The sequence below is a fragment of the Mus caroli genome, unplaced genomic scaffold, assembly GCF_978045245.1.
Source record: "Mus caroli unplaced genomic scaffold, Mus_caroli_1 scaffold_13, whole genome shotgun sequence".
In the NCBI taxonomy this organism is placed as follows: Eukaryota; Metazoa; Chordata; class Mammalia; order Rodentia; family Muridae; genus Mus; species Mus caroli.
The window spans coordinates 4,240,347-4,254,333 of record NW_028227268.1 but is presented as its reverse complement, the minus strand read 5'-3'; the positions used below and the strand labels follow the sequence as shown (position 1 = coordinate 4,254,333).

At 53.3% G+C, this 13,987-nt stretch overlaps 1 protein-coding gene across 2 annotated transcripts; it reads left to right on the top strand.

The window, feature by feature from the left end:
- The first annotated feature begins 165 nt into the window (after positions 1-165).
- Positions 166-12,416, top strand: Tmc8 (transmembrane channel like 8). 2 transcript variants are annotated; one of them, XM_021177350.2, is made up of 16 exons: positions 166-1,229; positions 1,881-2,101; positions 2,216-2,364; positions 2,580-2,729; positions 2,906-2,991; positions 3,641-3,777; positions 3,956-4,103; positions 5,567-5,737; positions 5,909-6,048; positions 9,719-9,842; positions 10,195-10,292; positions 10,426-10,609; positions 10,746-10,876; positions 10,968-11,126; positions 11,614-11,692; positions 12,063-12,416. In XM_021177350.2, the coding sequence occupies exons 2-16, from the start codon at positions 1,941-1,943 to the stop codon at positions 12,315-12,317; spliced, it is 2,172 nt and encodes a 723-aa protein (XP_021033009.1). In that variant the 5' UTR covers positions 166-1,229; positions 1,881-1,940; the 3' UTR covers positions 12,318-12,416. The 2 variants fall into 2 exon arrangements, with proteins under 2 accessions (XP_021033009.1, XP_029339707.1); XM_029483847.2 differs by lacking the exon at positions 166-1,229 and having other exon boundaries at positions 1,295-2,101.
- Positions 12,417-13,987: the final 1,571 nt, after the last annotated feature.

Below are 13,987 nucleotides of genomic sequence, written 5' to 3'. Positions count from 1 at the left end.
AGGAACCTGGCCACCAAGATGCTCCATAGAACCGCTTCCCCCAAGTTACAGAGAGGGTGACCGGTGACCGTGAGAAGTAGAAGGGAAAGACAAGCCCCCTCCTACACACGAAGGTTAACAGACCCCAGGAAACGTGTGGGATACCGGAAGGAGATGAAGCCTGAGGGGGGAGGGGGACGCTTCTTCGCAGCTGTCTCTCCGTGCCGGGGTGGGTTGGCACCGGAAGTCTTGGCCTGCAGACCCAGCCCTCCTCAGCCCCTAGCTGACTCCTTGCTCTTACTCTGAATTTTGCATGACTTTGGCCTAATTTGAAAGCCATTTCCTGGGGCGCCTTCCTGTGTGAACTTGTTGGGAGTACAGAACCTGTGGGCAGAGACACAGGCGGAGACTCAGAATCCAGAGCTGAGACAACAAGGTTTTAAAAGAGGTGAACAGGGAGGAAAGGCTAGGGCTCCCAGAACTGGGAACTGGCCAAGATGACTCCTAAAGATCTAGTCAGTGGATGACGAGTGACGTGCTCTTAGAAGCTGCTTCCTCAGCACTTAGGTTGGGCTTGGTGCCAGAGCCTGGCCAGGGCATAGCAACAGGGAGGGCAGTGCCTGCCCTTAAGGCGGTCAGTTCAAAAATAACCTGCCAGCCAGTCATAGTGACACAGGCCTTTCCTTAATCCCAGCCTTGGGCAAGTGTCTCTGTGAGTTCAAGGCCAGCCTGCTCTACATGCTGAATTCCAAGACAGAGTTACACAGTGAGACCCTGTCTTGAAATAGAACAAAAAAAGCAAAGAACAAAGCGCCAGGGATCCGGAGAGCCAGCAGCTCCGGTGCTGAGAACATCCACCCGTCACTAGCCTTGCTCTCTGGGGCGACTGCGGACCGCAGATAAGGGTCCCCGCACCAGGACACGCCTAAGGACTGGCGGCCAGAAAGGGAACTTGCAGGAGCGGGAGCACAGAAAAGCAGGTCGGCCTGGTACCACCCGCGCCTCTCACCTGTGCCCGTGTCCCTCCAGGGCGGGAAGAGCACGCAGAGGCAGAGGAAACTGTGAGGAAGGAAGGCGGGAGTGGGTGGAGGGGAGGAGACGCGGTGGGCCCCCACCCCCGGGGTTCCTGTCACGTGACCCCACCACCCTGTCTGGTGTGTCAAGAGCTGGTCTGGTCCTAGGAGGGGGCTCTTCGGGGAGCTTGGTCCCTTGCCTCTTTGTGAGCTGCTTGCCGTGTGACAATAAGGACGGTGAGAGGGGGAAGAAGGCCAGGGCTATTGCTTCCTCCTGGATGGTTTGGGGGGGGGGGGGGTCCTTTCTTTTCTCATGATTGAGGATGTAGCCACGCCTTCTATTCTGGGTCCCTTGAGAAGACCAGAGCAGACCCAGCCTGGACAAAACACACAGAACGGGCTGGGCAGTGGCGGTACTCGCCTTTAATCCCAGCACTTGGTAGAGACAGGAGGATTTCTGAGTTCAAGGCCAGCCTGATCTATAGAGTGAATTCTAGGACAGTCAGGGCTACACAGAGAAACCCTGTCTCAAAAAACAAAACAAAACAAAACAAACACGCACACAGAACGGAGCCCTAGTACATCCAGAGTTGGGGTGTTGCAGGAAGCTAATTCTAGGAGCTGTCGGGGGTTCGGGACAGGAGTGACTTCCCAAAAGCCAATCAGCACATGGGAAAAGAGTGGGGATTGTGTTTTTCTAAAGCATAAGGTAAGGTTTAGGACAGACAGCCTATGCCTGCGGCTTATCTTTCCTCATATCCTGGAGGCCTTTCACCGTGCTTGGCAGCTAAAGACCAAGGCCTTGGTCAGTGGGTCTGTTTGAGAGGTGGAGTGGGGCAGCCCCGGCCTGAACCGCAGCAGGCTTCTTTTCACTGTGGACACTGGCAGGGCCAAGGTGGAGCTCCTGCGAGCAAGGATCTTGCCTGTCTGTCCCGCGTGCCCACTGGGATGTTTCGCCAGTGGTCGGTGCAGTCAGGACCAGCCCCACATAGGCCTGAACCCCAGGCGGCCTCGGAGGAGCTGTGGGAGCAAGAAGTGGAGCGGCTATGCGCCTCCCGGACGCCTTTGCGGATTCTGCCCTACGCCATGGCAGACAAGCGCTTCATCCGGTGGGTGCCGCTCGGCGACTCTGGACGAGCCGCGCGGGGGGTGGGGGGGCCTCCGGAGGATGCACCTGTCAGATGGATTACTCAAGGGCGCCCCCCGTCACCACGGTCCTGCAGGGAACTGCGGGAGCCCGAGGGAGTGAAGACCTCCTTCTGGCAGCGGTGGCATCGCCCGAGGCGGGTGGCGCGACAGCACCTGAGGGAGGCAGAGCAACGGCTGGCCCGCGGCTTCGGTCTCTGGGAGGGAGCTCTCTACGAGATTGGGGGTAGGATCCCATGCCGACCCATACTTCCCACCTTCCTCATCAGCCCCTCCATCCTTGTACACCCCTCGGATTCCTCCTGTGCACACCTAGCTGGGTTACAGATCTCTGGAGGGCTGTGGGGGCCCTAATTTTGCCCTGGGGTGGTCCATATTGTCACACATCACACAGCCCTGGGATTCTCAACAAGGCTGACTCTCCCTGCTTTTCTCCCTTAGGCCTCTTCGGGACCGGGATCCAGTCCTACTTCACTTTCCTTCGCTTCCTGCTGCTGCTCAACCTGCTGACCATGCTGCTGACTGCCTGCTTTGTGCTGCTGCCCCTGGTCTGGCTCCGCCCCCCTGAGCTAGGCCCTGCCCTGAAACTGAGTGAGTGCTGGCCCTGTCTGGGCTAGCTTTGGACTCTCCTCCATAGGACCTTCTGCCCTTATGCCGCCCAGCACAAACTCAGACAGCTTCAGTATAGGGTAGAGACAGTGGAGTTGGGAGATAGAGTGTCACGTGTTTGGGGGACCCTGTCCTGATGCCCTTCTCTTCCCACTTAGCAGGCCTCCAGTGCTCCGGCAGCCCCCTGCCTCAGAGTGACATTCCAAGGTTTCACAACCCACTTTGGAATATTTTAACTGGCAGAGTAAGTGGGGTATCTTCTGGCAATGTTCTGGGACATCTGGGAGACTCCAGCCTGAAAGGACCCCTGCTCCCTCAAGAGAGATTTTGGCTTTTAAGGGAGACTTTTCCCTAAGCCAGCCAGGCCAGGTATAGGGACTTGTCCCCATGACCCACAGAATCCAGCTTGGAGCAAGAGACAAATGGAGGAAGATGTCCAGGGCTGTTAGATAAGAACCTCCCACCAGGTGTGGTGACACACGACTTTAATCCCAGGATTTAGGAAGCAGAGGCAGGCAGGTCTCTGGGTTTAAGTTCAGCCTCATCTAGAGAGAGTTCTATAACAGCCAAGGCTTCCTAGAGAAACCCTGTGTGGGGGCTGGGGGAGTACCTCCCAATTCCTGGAGGCCACTGAGCCAGTAGCCTGAGTCCTGGATCCAAATCCGTGCAGCCTTGGGCAAGTCACCTGGCTTCTTTGAGTGTGTGTAAAACAGGGATGCTCTTAGGCCAGGCACAGTGGCGTACACCTGCAAGCACAGTGCTCTGGAGACTGAAGCAGGAAGATTTCAAGTTCAAGGCTTGCCTGGAACAGGAAAGGAGATCTTGTTCTTTCAGGGCAAGCACTTCAGGGCCCTGCACTCAGCTTCATTCAGATGCCCTCACTGTCTCTCCAGGCCTTCAACAACACCTATCTCTTCTACGGTGCCTACCAAGCGGGGCCAGAGAGCAGCTCCGAATACAGCATCCGCCTGGCCTACCTCCTTAGCCCAATGGTCTGCCTGCTCCTCTGTTTCTGTGGGATACTGCAGAGGTGAGGGAAGACCCCACATCCTCCAGGCCTCCATCCTTGGCCATCCTTCCCGGGCCAAGGAGATCCTCAGTTGGCAGATAGATCACTGTGCAGTGAGACTCATCCTGGTTCTGCCTCCTGTATGGCGAGGGTGGAGGGACCCTACCACCACCACAGAAATCCTTCCCCCTTCCACCAGGATGGCAGAAGGCCTACCCCAGCAGACACTCTTGGGCCAGCGCTACAGGACACCCCTCAGCGCCAAAGTGTTCTCATCCTGGGACTTCTGCATCCGGGTGTGGGAAGCCGCCACCATCAAGAAGCACGAAATCAGCAATGAACTGAAGGTGTGTGTGGCCAAGCGCACGAGTGTGGCTGTCGATGAAAGTGAGGGTGAGGGGGCTGCGTGGGCGTGCACACATGTGCCCTGTGTGAGAACATGCAAATGTTCTGAGAATGTGTGAGCCAGACCTAGTGGCACATGTCTTTAATCCTACCACTTGGGAAGCAGAGGCAGGAGGATGTCTGTGATTTCCAATTCAGCCAGGGGCTACATAGTGAGACGCTGCCTTAAATAAATAAATAAATAATGTGAGTGTGTCTAGGTATGATGTACATATCTGATCCCAGCACTGGGATCCAGGGCTGAGGCAGGAAGATCTTCCTGAGTTTGCTACTAACCTGGACTACAATTGCAGAAGTGCCAGGCCAGCCAAGATTATGAGAGAAAGGCCCTGTCTCAGCGAGAGGTTGGCAGGATAGTTCTTCAGGTAAAGGGCCTTGCTCGCTCTGAGACTGCCGGCTTAAAGTTCATCTCTGGATCCCACGTGGGAGGAGAGAACCAACTCCTACAAGCTCTACTCTGACCTCCATGTGTGCGCCATGGCACTCACACATGCATGTGCACACACACACATGCATGTACACACACAGTGTAAAAATAAAATTAAATGTATCACAGGGCTCCCAATGGAGAAGCTAGAGAAAGTACCCAAGGAGCTAAAGGGATCTGCAACCCTATTGTTGGAACAACATGATGTACTAACCGGAACCCTGGAGCTCTTGTCTCTAGCTGCATATGTATCGAAAGATGGCCTAGTCGGCCATCAATGGAAAGAGAGGCCCATTGGACTTGCAAACTTTATATGCCCCAATATAGGGGAATGCCAGGGCCAAAAGAATGGGAATGGGTGGGTAGGGAAGTGGGGGGCGCTATGGGGGACTTTTGGGATAGTATTGGAAATGTAATTGAGGAAATTATGTAATAAAAATATTAAAAAAAAAAAAAAAAATAAAAAATAAAATTAAAAACCCAACCACAGGGGTTGGAGAGATGGCTCAGCAGTTAAGAGTACTGACTGCCGGGCGTGGTGGCGCACGCCTTTAATCCCAGCACGTGGGAGGCAGAGGCAGGCGGATTTCTGAGTTCGAGGCCAGCCTGGTCTACAAAGTGAGTTCCAGGACAGCCAGGGCTACACAGAGAAACCCTGTCTCGAAAAACAAAAAAAAAAAAAAAAAAAAAAAAGAGTACTGACTGTTCTTCCAGAGGTCCTGAGTTCAATTCCCAGCATCCACATGGTGGCTCCCAACCGTCTGTAATGGGGATCTGTGGAAGAGTATATCAAATACATAAAATAAATAAATAAATCTTTAAAATAGAAAAACAAACCCAACAACAAAAGTCACGTACACACACCCATGTGTGTGTGGCTGACTGAGAGAGTGTATGATCAGGGGTGGCTAGTGATTGGATGAGGGTAGGTGTGGATGTGGAGTGCTTCAGCGCCCCTCCCTGCTGCTGTCACGTCAGATGGAGCTAGAAGAGGGCCGCCGCGTGGAGCTGGCTCAACAGCAGACCAGGGCCCAGAAGGCCTGCCGCCTGCTCACCTACCTTCGCACCAACGTCCTCATTGTGCTCCTAGTGGTCGGAGCCATCAGCGCCATCTTCTGGGCCACCAAGTACTCACAGGACAACAAGGAGGTACAGGAGACTTGTTTTCTTTTCTTTATCATTTGTTTGCTTTTCTGGTGTGAACGGTGGGAGGAGGTGAGTGCCCCCACTTGGCAGATGAGAAAATGGAGGCTCAGGTCAAGGCCCTGCCTGGGAGAGCTGCATCTTCGGAACCCTGACCTTCCCTCCTACTCCCCACAGGAGTCCCTTTTTCTGGTGCTCCAGTACTTGCCTCCTGGAGTCATCTCCCTGGTCAACTTCCTGGGCCCCCAATTGTTCACAGTCCTGATCCAGCTGGAGAACTACCCTCCCGGCACTGAAGTCAACCTCACCTTGATCTGGTGAGCATACGGGGGCGTGGCATTGTGGTTCCCGGGCCCTGAACTGGGACTGTCGTGTTCTTCACTACAGCCAAGGGATGGTGAGCAGTGCTTTTAGAACATTCAGCCTTAGGGATCTAAATCTGAGGCTTCCCTGAAGGGAGCCATCAGCCTGCACCAAGTGGAGGGAGGGCCATACGGAGGGTTGGGATGCTCTTTGGCTTTGGGGAGTCAAACCAGCTAGCTGTGAACACTCATAAAAATCCTGCAGTTTGCTGGGGGTTATGGAGGGTGTTGCTGTGGTGGCACACACCTTTAATCCCAGCACTTGGGAGGCAGAGGCACAAAGACCTCTGTGAGTTCCAGGCCAGCCTGGTCTATAGAGTGAGTTCCAGGACAGCCAGGGCTACACAGAGGAACCCTGTCTCAAAAAAGAAAATGAAAAAAAAAATTTAAAAATTCATCAGTTTGAGACACAACTCCTGCAAAGCGTGAGGGCTAGGCACCTGACCTTCAGCCTGGAAATGCTGGACCAGTTTCCTGCCTGTGTACCTCACCAGCTTCAGAAGTTTCTCCTCTCACCTCTCTGGGTCTTGCCTTCTCTCCTCCTCTGCTTCCCTCATGGCCAATTCTGATTTGCTTTGAAACACACACAAGAAACAACTCATGCCAAGCATGGTGGCTTAACTCTAGCACTTGAGATGCAGAGGCAGGGAGTGACAAGTTCAAAGCTAGCCTGAGCTACACGGCAAGATGCTGTCAAAACCATCAAAGTCAACATCTATCAAGAGGGCTTGGAGGGTATAAGCCCCACGCCATGCAAGCTTGACAGCCTAAGCTTGGATCCCCAGAATACATGTACAAAGCCAGATGTGATTAAAAAGCCAGATGTGGTAGCACACACCTGTAACCCCAGCACTCCTGTGTTGAGAAGTGAAACAGACAGGGACTCACCTGGGAGCACCCAGGCCAGCAACCCTGGAGCACATAGTACATCCTTAGAAAAGTGAGCTCTTGGGCACACACCTTTAATCCCAGCACTTGGGAGGCAGAAGCAAGCGGATTTCTGAGTTTGAGGCCAGCCTGGTCTACAAAGTGAGTTCTAGGACAGCCAGGGCTATACAGAGAAAACCTGTCTTGGAAAAAAAGAAAGAAAGAAAGAAAGAAAGAAAGAAAGAAAGAAAGAAAGAAAGAAAGAAAGAAAGGTGAGCTCTTGCATCAACAGTTTGTTTGCTGTTTTTTGTTTTTTTTTTTTAAGATTTATTTATTTATTATGTAAGTACACTGTAGCTGTCTTCAGACACTCCAGAAAAGGGAGTCAGATCTTGTTACAGATGGTTGTGAGCCACCATGTGGTTGCTGGGATTTGAACTCAGAAACTTCGGAAGAGCAGTCAGTGCTCTTAACCACTGAGCCATCTCACCAGCCCTGCTGTTTGTTTTTGAGACAGAATCTCACTCCATAGACCAGGCTGGCCTTGAACTCACAGAGACCTGCCTGCCTCTGCCTCCCAGTGCTGGGAATAAAGATGTGTACCACTGTCCCAGGCTTGCCTTTGTTTTAAGATTTATTTTGTTTACATGATTACGCTGTAGCTGTCTTCTGACACACCAGAAGAGGTCATCAGATCCCATTACAGCCACCATCATGTGGTTGCTGGGAATTGAACTCAGGACCTTTGGAAGAGCAGTCAGTGCCTTTAACTGAGCCGTCTCTCCAGCTTCCCTAAATGACAGTTCAAACAGCTGTAAGCCATCAAGTACTTGCTGGGATTTGAACCAGGATCCTTTGAAACAGCAGTCGGTGCTCTTAACTGCTGAGCCACCCACTCCTGCACGCTGGTTTGGTTTTTTTTTGTTTGTCTTTTAAGGTACTCCAAAGGGCAGCAATCCCTGCCTCTCAGCCCCTGCTGAACTGGAGACCAAGCCTCTGTTGCCAGCCCTTCTAGTCACACAGACACTGTACTGTCTAGGTTACAGGCATGTCACAGATTCAGGCCATCAGACTATGACACATTTAGAAACTACACGTGGCATGTGTTCCTGAAGCACACAGTGCTGAGCAGTGAACCTGGCAGTAACTACTGGGGCTGGGCTGTAGCTCAGCCATACAGTGTGTCTTTCCCATGAAAGAAGACAAGCTCAGATGCTAGCAGCCATGTAACTGGTGTGGTGGTGTGTGCTTGTAACAATCCACTCGCACAGCAGTGTTGGGGGCAGGGAGATGGGTGGATCCCAAGACTTCCTTGCTCTGTGTACCTTTAAATGCTGAGATTTGGGTTTAGTGAGAGACCCTGTCTCAAAATAAATTTTTTTTTTTTTTGAGACAGGGTTTCTCTGTGTAGCCCTGGCTGTCCTGGCACTCACTTTGTAGACCAGGCTGGCCTCGAACTCAGAAATCCGCCTGCCTCTGCCTCCCGAGTGCTGGGATTAAAGGCGTGCGCCACCACGCCCGGCTTCAAAATAAAATTTTAAAGTGGACAGTTGAAATGTGGCTCAGCAGTTATAAGCAGGCACAGCTCCTTCCAGAGGACCCAAATTACATTCCCAGCATCCACATCAGGCTGCTCCTCCAGGGAGGTTCAACCCCTCTGGCCTTCGCTGACAACCACATTTACAGGCACATACCCACACAGACATATAACTCATAATTTTAAAAATAAAAATAGGGCCAGGCGTGGTGGCGCACGCCTTTAATCCCAGCACTCGGGAGGCAGAGGCAGGCGGATTTCTGAGTTCGAGGCCAGCCTGGTCTACAAAGTGAGTGCCAGGACAGCCAGGGCTACACAGAGAAACCCTGTCTCGAAAAACCAAAATAAATAAATAAATAAATAAATAAAAATAGCATTCAGGAGTCAAAGACAGGCAGGTAGAGTTTGAGGCCAACTTGGTTCACAAAAGGAATCCTGGGCCAGCCTGAGCTACATAGTGAGACATTGTCCCAAATAAATAACCAAAAATAATTTTTAAAAATGTAAGTAGAGCTGGACATGGTGGTGCACGCCTTTAATCCCAGCACTCAGGAGGTAGAGGCAGGCGGATTTCTGAGTTCGAAGCCAGCCTGGTCTACAAAGTGAGTTCCAGGACAGCCAGGGCTACACAGAGAAACCCTGTACAAAACAAGCAAACAAACAAAAAAAATGTAAGTAGAGAGCAATAGAGACCTAAAGTCAACCTCTAGTCTCATATCTATGTCCAGGTGAGTGTACCCAACACACGTGCTCATGCCTCATGAATGCATGTGCGCACACACACAGAAGGTGACCAGTGTAAGTTTGAGGTTAGCTTGGCTTACATAGTAAGTTCCTGGCCAGCCAGGGCTACATAGTAAATAAAAAAGGAAGAAGAAGGTGTTGTCTGAACTGAGGCTCTGAGGACTCGGGAAGGTGCCGAGTTTCTCTTGTGCGACGCATCGGAATAAATTATAAAACTGGCAGCAAGGAGTATATATAGCTGGGTGGTGCAGTATTTCCCAAACTGGTTTAGAAACAGGACCCATTCCCTGCGACTCTGTAGAGTCAGGTTTGAGGAACGTGTTTTGAGAAACACTGGCGAGAGATAAAGCAAGCTGGACGGAGGCTCAGCTTTGAAATAGGGGCAGTGCCCAGGATTCAGGGTCTCAGGCAACAGCCTGGATAGATCTGGCCCGTACCCTCTGATGCATCCCCGCATGACGCACGCCTCGTCCGCAGGTGCGTGGTGCTGAAGCTGGCCAGCTTGGGCATGTTCTCCTTCTCCCTGGGTCAGACGGTGTTGTGCATAGGCAGAAACAAGACCAGCTGCGAGTCCTACGGCTACAACGCTTGCGACTACCAGGTGGCCTGCAGCTCCATCCTTCCCCACAAAGCCCCACCTCAGACTCCAGAGCCAGGTCCCTTTTAGTCCTTGTTGCTCCCTGGATCTCACAGAGTAGCTGGAGACGGAGCTGCTATACCACAGCATGCACCAAGGGGGCGCCCTGCACCCTGCTATAGTTCTCCTGGCGTGGGAGTCCTTGGCTCTAGTCTATCCCCAGGTCGTGTCTGGCTGCAAACGGCCCACCCTAGCCGCTAACCCACTCCCACCCCACCCCACCCTCCACCCCCGGCAAGCAATGGGTGAGGGGAGAGAATCTGGAGGAACTTGAGGATAATGATGGGTTCCACCCCTTTCCCCCTCTGCACCGCAGTGCTGGGAGAACTCGGTGGGCGAAGAATTATATAAATTAATCATCTTCAACTTCCTGCTCACCGTGGCCTTCGCCTTCCTGGTCAGCCTGCCTCGGAGGTGAGCTATACGGGCACGCCCCAGGGGACGGCTGGAGGCCACAGCCAAGCCAATAGGGATGGCCCGTATGGGTGTGGTTCGCATACTTGCCTGGAGTGTACCCAGGTGTCCCCCCACCCCCACCCGCCCCCAGGCTGTTAGTGGAGCGCTTCTCCGGCTGGTTCTGGACTTGGCTAGACCGGGAGGAGTTCCTGGTGCCTAAGAATGTGCTGGACATCGTGGCTGCACAGACTGTCACCTGGATGGGCCTCTTCTACTGCCCCCTGCTGCCGCTACTCAACAGTGTCTTCCTCTTTCTCACCTTCTACATCAAGAAGGTGAGGGGGTTGGTTCAGGCGGCCCCCTGGGCACCCTGAGGCTGCATCCTGTTTCTGCGCCTCCCTTCTTTGGACCTCATACTCACTCCGTGGTCTACAAAGCCCCCTGGTAAATGCTGTTATCACCCACCTCCAGTACACCCTCCTGAGGAACTCCAGGGCGTCCCCGCGGCGTTTCCGAGCCTCCAGCTCCACCTTCTTCTTCCACCTGGTGCTGCTCCTAGGCCTGCTTTTGGCCGCAGTACCTCTGGCCTACGTGATCAGCAGGTGGTGACGAAAGGCTGGTGGGGTGGGGGGAGGCTGGCCCAGCAACTCCTACCCCAGATTCTGACAAGCCTGTCTGCTCCCATCTCTCCAGCACCCACTCCTCCTGGGACTGTGGCCTCTTCACAAACTATTCGGCCCCCTGGCAGGTGGTACCCGAGCTGGTGGCCCTCCAGCTCCCACTTCCTAGCCAGCGTGCCCTCCGTTACCTCAGCTCTCACGCCTTCAGCTTCCCACTCCTCATTCTGCTCAGGTGACTATACAGCAGGACAGAGGGAGAAGCTCCAGGGGTTTGGCTCCTTCCCCAGGGGTGGTGAACACTTGAGCATCTCTAGACAGCGTTCTGGAGTGTAGGAGCCAGAGAAATGGGGGCTCAAATATAGGTACCAACACAGCCCCGGGTGAACCAACTTGCCATGCTGGGGAACTCGGAGTGTGGGGCTGTGGGAAGAAGTGGGAGGTGAAGAACGGTGTCTTCCGATAAAGCACAAAGACCTGAGGTGAGACAGTTGAGTTAGTGTGATAGTACACACTTGTAAGTAATCCTAACACTCAGGAGGCTGAGGCAGGAGGATTGCTGTGAATTTGAAGCCACCCTACCTACAGAGTGAGCCCCAGGCCAGCCTGGGCTACATGACAAGGCCCTGTCTCAAAGACAGAGACTGGGGGAGGGGCAAGGAAGTCAGGCCGGATGACTGTGATCTGAGAGGTGACTGACCTGGAGTCCTATCTGCCTTAAGCATCGTCCTGACGGTTTGCATCTCCCAGTCCCGGGCGAATGCCAGAGCCATCCAGAGGCTGAGGAAGCAACTGGTGTGGGTGAGTGTGCATCGGCCTGACCCTTGAGGAGTGTGTAGCTAGCTACTCAGAAGGACAGAGCTGGCAGGGTGGGTTTCTTTCTTCCTTGTGGTGGGTGTACCTCCAGGTTAGGAAGGGACCCATGGCTCCTGTGACAGGCAGCCTACTTTAGTGGACGCGTGGCCTTAGGTTATGGGCGTGGTCTGGGTAGGGGTAGGTGGGAGGTGTTGGAGGTGGGGCCATGGTGCTTCCTGGTCCTAGGTTAGGGGCGGGGCCTCTAGTGGCCTCCTGCTGCATTGAGAACAGATCCTGGCAGAGGCGTGGCCTCAGGTTGCGTTGTGGGCGTGGGTTTTGGCTACAACTTCTAACATCTGGTCTCTTTCCCCTGCAGCAGGTCCAGGAGAAGTGGCACCTGGTGGACGACCTGTCGCGGCTGCTGCCAGAGCTGAGCCCAGAGCCCGGGTCCCCTCACTCTCGAGCTTCGCGTCCACGATCCTTCTGTCCCGGATTCCCATGCCCAGGCTCGCCCGGTCCCAGAACACCCAGGCTGGCACCCTCCAACAGGCTGAGCTCCTCGAGCCTCGGAACCCCCAGTGCCTCGGTTCCTGCCTCCAGATTTCACTTCCCCAGCCGCACAGAGCTGTAGCACAGACCTCACGTCCCTTGGCTCTGCCGCAGCTTCCTCCAGCGCCTCCTGCACTCTCAGCCCTTCCACCACCTCCTTAGGCCCACAATCTCTGCCACACCCCCCACACCCCACACCCCCACACCCCACTCCCGCCAAACCACTGCGTACAGATGACTCCTGGGACTCTAGCAAGGTTCTCCAAAGCGAGCCACACCTTCAGGAAGAACATGAGAATTTCTACCTCTATTTTATCTCATTCTTTAAAATTTTTATTGAGTGTTCTATAGTGTACATAACAGTATGAATATAAACTCATGGATGCAATTTATAAATATATATATATGTATATATTTGGAAGTACTTGAATTTCTTGGACAAGAGTTGCTCTCAGAAACGTTTGTATATTTCTCTCCATGAGGCTGCAAGAGCTGGTCTGAACAAACCTGCATTTCTGTGCCCCTACAAAGGTGAAGCCATGCTCTGCAAGGAGCAGGGCTGGGGCTCCAACCAAATATGTGGGCTCCAAAGCCACACTTAACTAGGGTAGGGCTCAGAAGCCACTCCAGAGCCTGAGAATGGCTTGCTGACATTCAGTAATGTCTGGGTCCCTTGGGGAAAGCATATCAGGGTCCATAGCTGCTGTGTTTCATAAAAAGAAAGGGAGGCCAGAGATATGTGTGGTGGAAATGAAGTATGGTGTGGGGAAAGGGGATGCCTTTCTGGGCCAATGCTGAGGCATCCTTTCCCCTTGAGGGACCAGCCACATGATGGTATAGTATAGAATAGAGTTTATTCAGGGTATGGGGAGGGGAGCTGAGAGGGTAGTAGAGACAGAGAAAGGAAGAGACAGAGAGACGAGAAAGGGAGAGGAGGAGGAGGAAGAAGAAGAGGAGGAGAAGGAGAAGAGAAGAGTAGTAGAGGGCTAGCCGTGAGTACGTGGAGAGAGAGGAGAGAGGAATGGATGGGGAGAGAGGTGGGTCAAGAGCAAGAGCAAGAAATCAAGAGAGAGGAGGGGGTGAGCATTCCCTTTTATAGTGAGTCAGGCATGTCTGACTGTTGCCAGGTAACTGTGGGGCAGAGCCTAGACTAAATGCCAACAACACCTCTGCAGAACACTGTTCTCTCAGCCTTCCCCGGGAGCCACACTGAGCCTCTGAGGGGTGAAAATTCACACCCTGCCAGGCTCTCAGTGCCAGGTACAGGCCTGCACTCTGAGACCTGTGGAGGGTGTGCTGTGGGAGGGGGTATGTTCGTGGGGCTGCAAAGGCGGGGCAGTGGTGCAACCTGCAGCTGGGCCTGGGATTCCTTCTCTCCTTCCCTCCGTCCACACATCCTTTGAGTTTGAGAAGCTTTGAAGTTGGAAGCTGCAGTGGCTTTGAACCCACAGCATGGAAGGCACTCTCTATAAAGTTCTGAAGCTAAGGGACAGATCCCTGCTGACTTGGAGGTGGCTGATCTGGTTGTAGCCAGCAGCCTGGGGACAGTTTCTGTTTCTCTTTTTTTGGGTGGTGGTGGTGGTGGTGGTGGTGGTGGTGGTGGTGGTGGTTTTTGTTTGTTTGTTTTGTTTTTGTTTTTTTGTTGTGTGTTGGTTTTGAGACAGGGTCTCTCTACATAGTCCTGGCTGCCCTGGAACTCACTGTGCAGACCAGGTCTGTCTCAAACTCACAGAGATCCTCCTGTCTCTGCCT

What these genes read in the sequence shown, in the direction of transcription:
- Tmc8 (XM_029483847.2), top strand. Translation starts at nt 1,725, where the DNA reads ATGCCTGCGGCTTATCTTTCCTCATATCCTGGAGGCCTTTCACCGTGC. An exon ending in AGGCCCTGCCCTGAAACTGA is followed by an intron (nt 2,730 to 2,905) that starts GTGAGTGCTGGC and finishes CTTCCCACTTAG; the next exon opens with CAGGCCTCCAGTGCTCCGGC. An exon ending in CCACTCCTCATTCTGCTCAG is followed by an intron (nt 11,127 to 11,613) that starts GTGACTATACAG and finishes ATCTGCCTTAAG; the next exon opens with CATCGTCCTGACGGTTTGCA.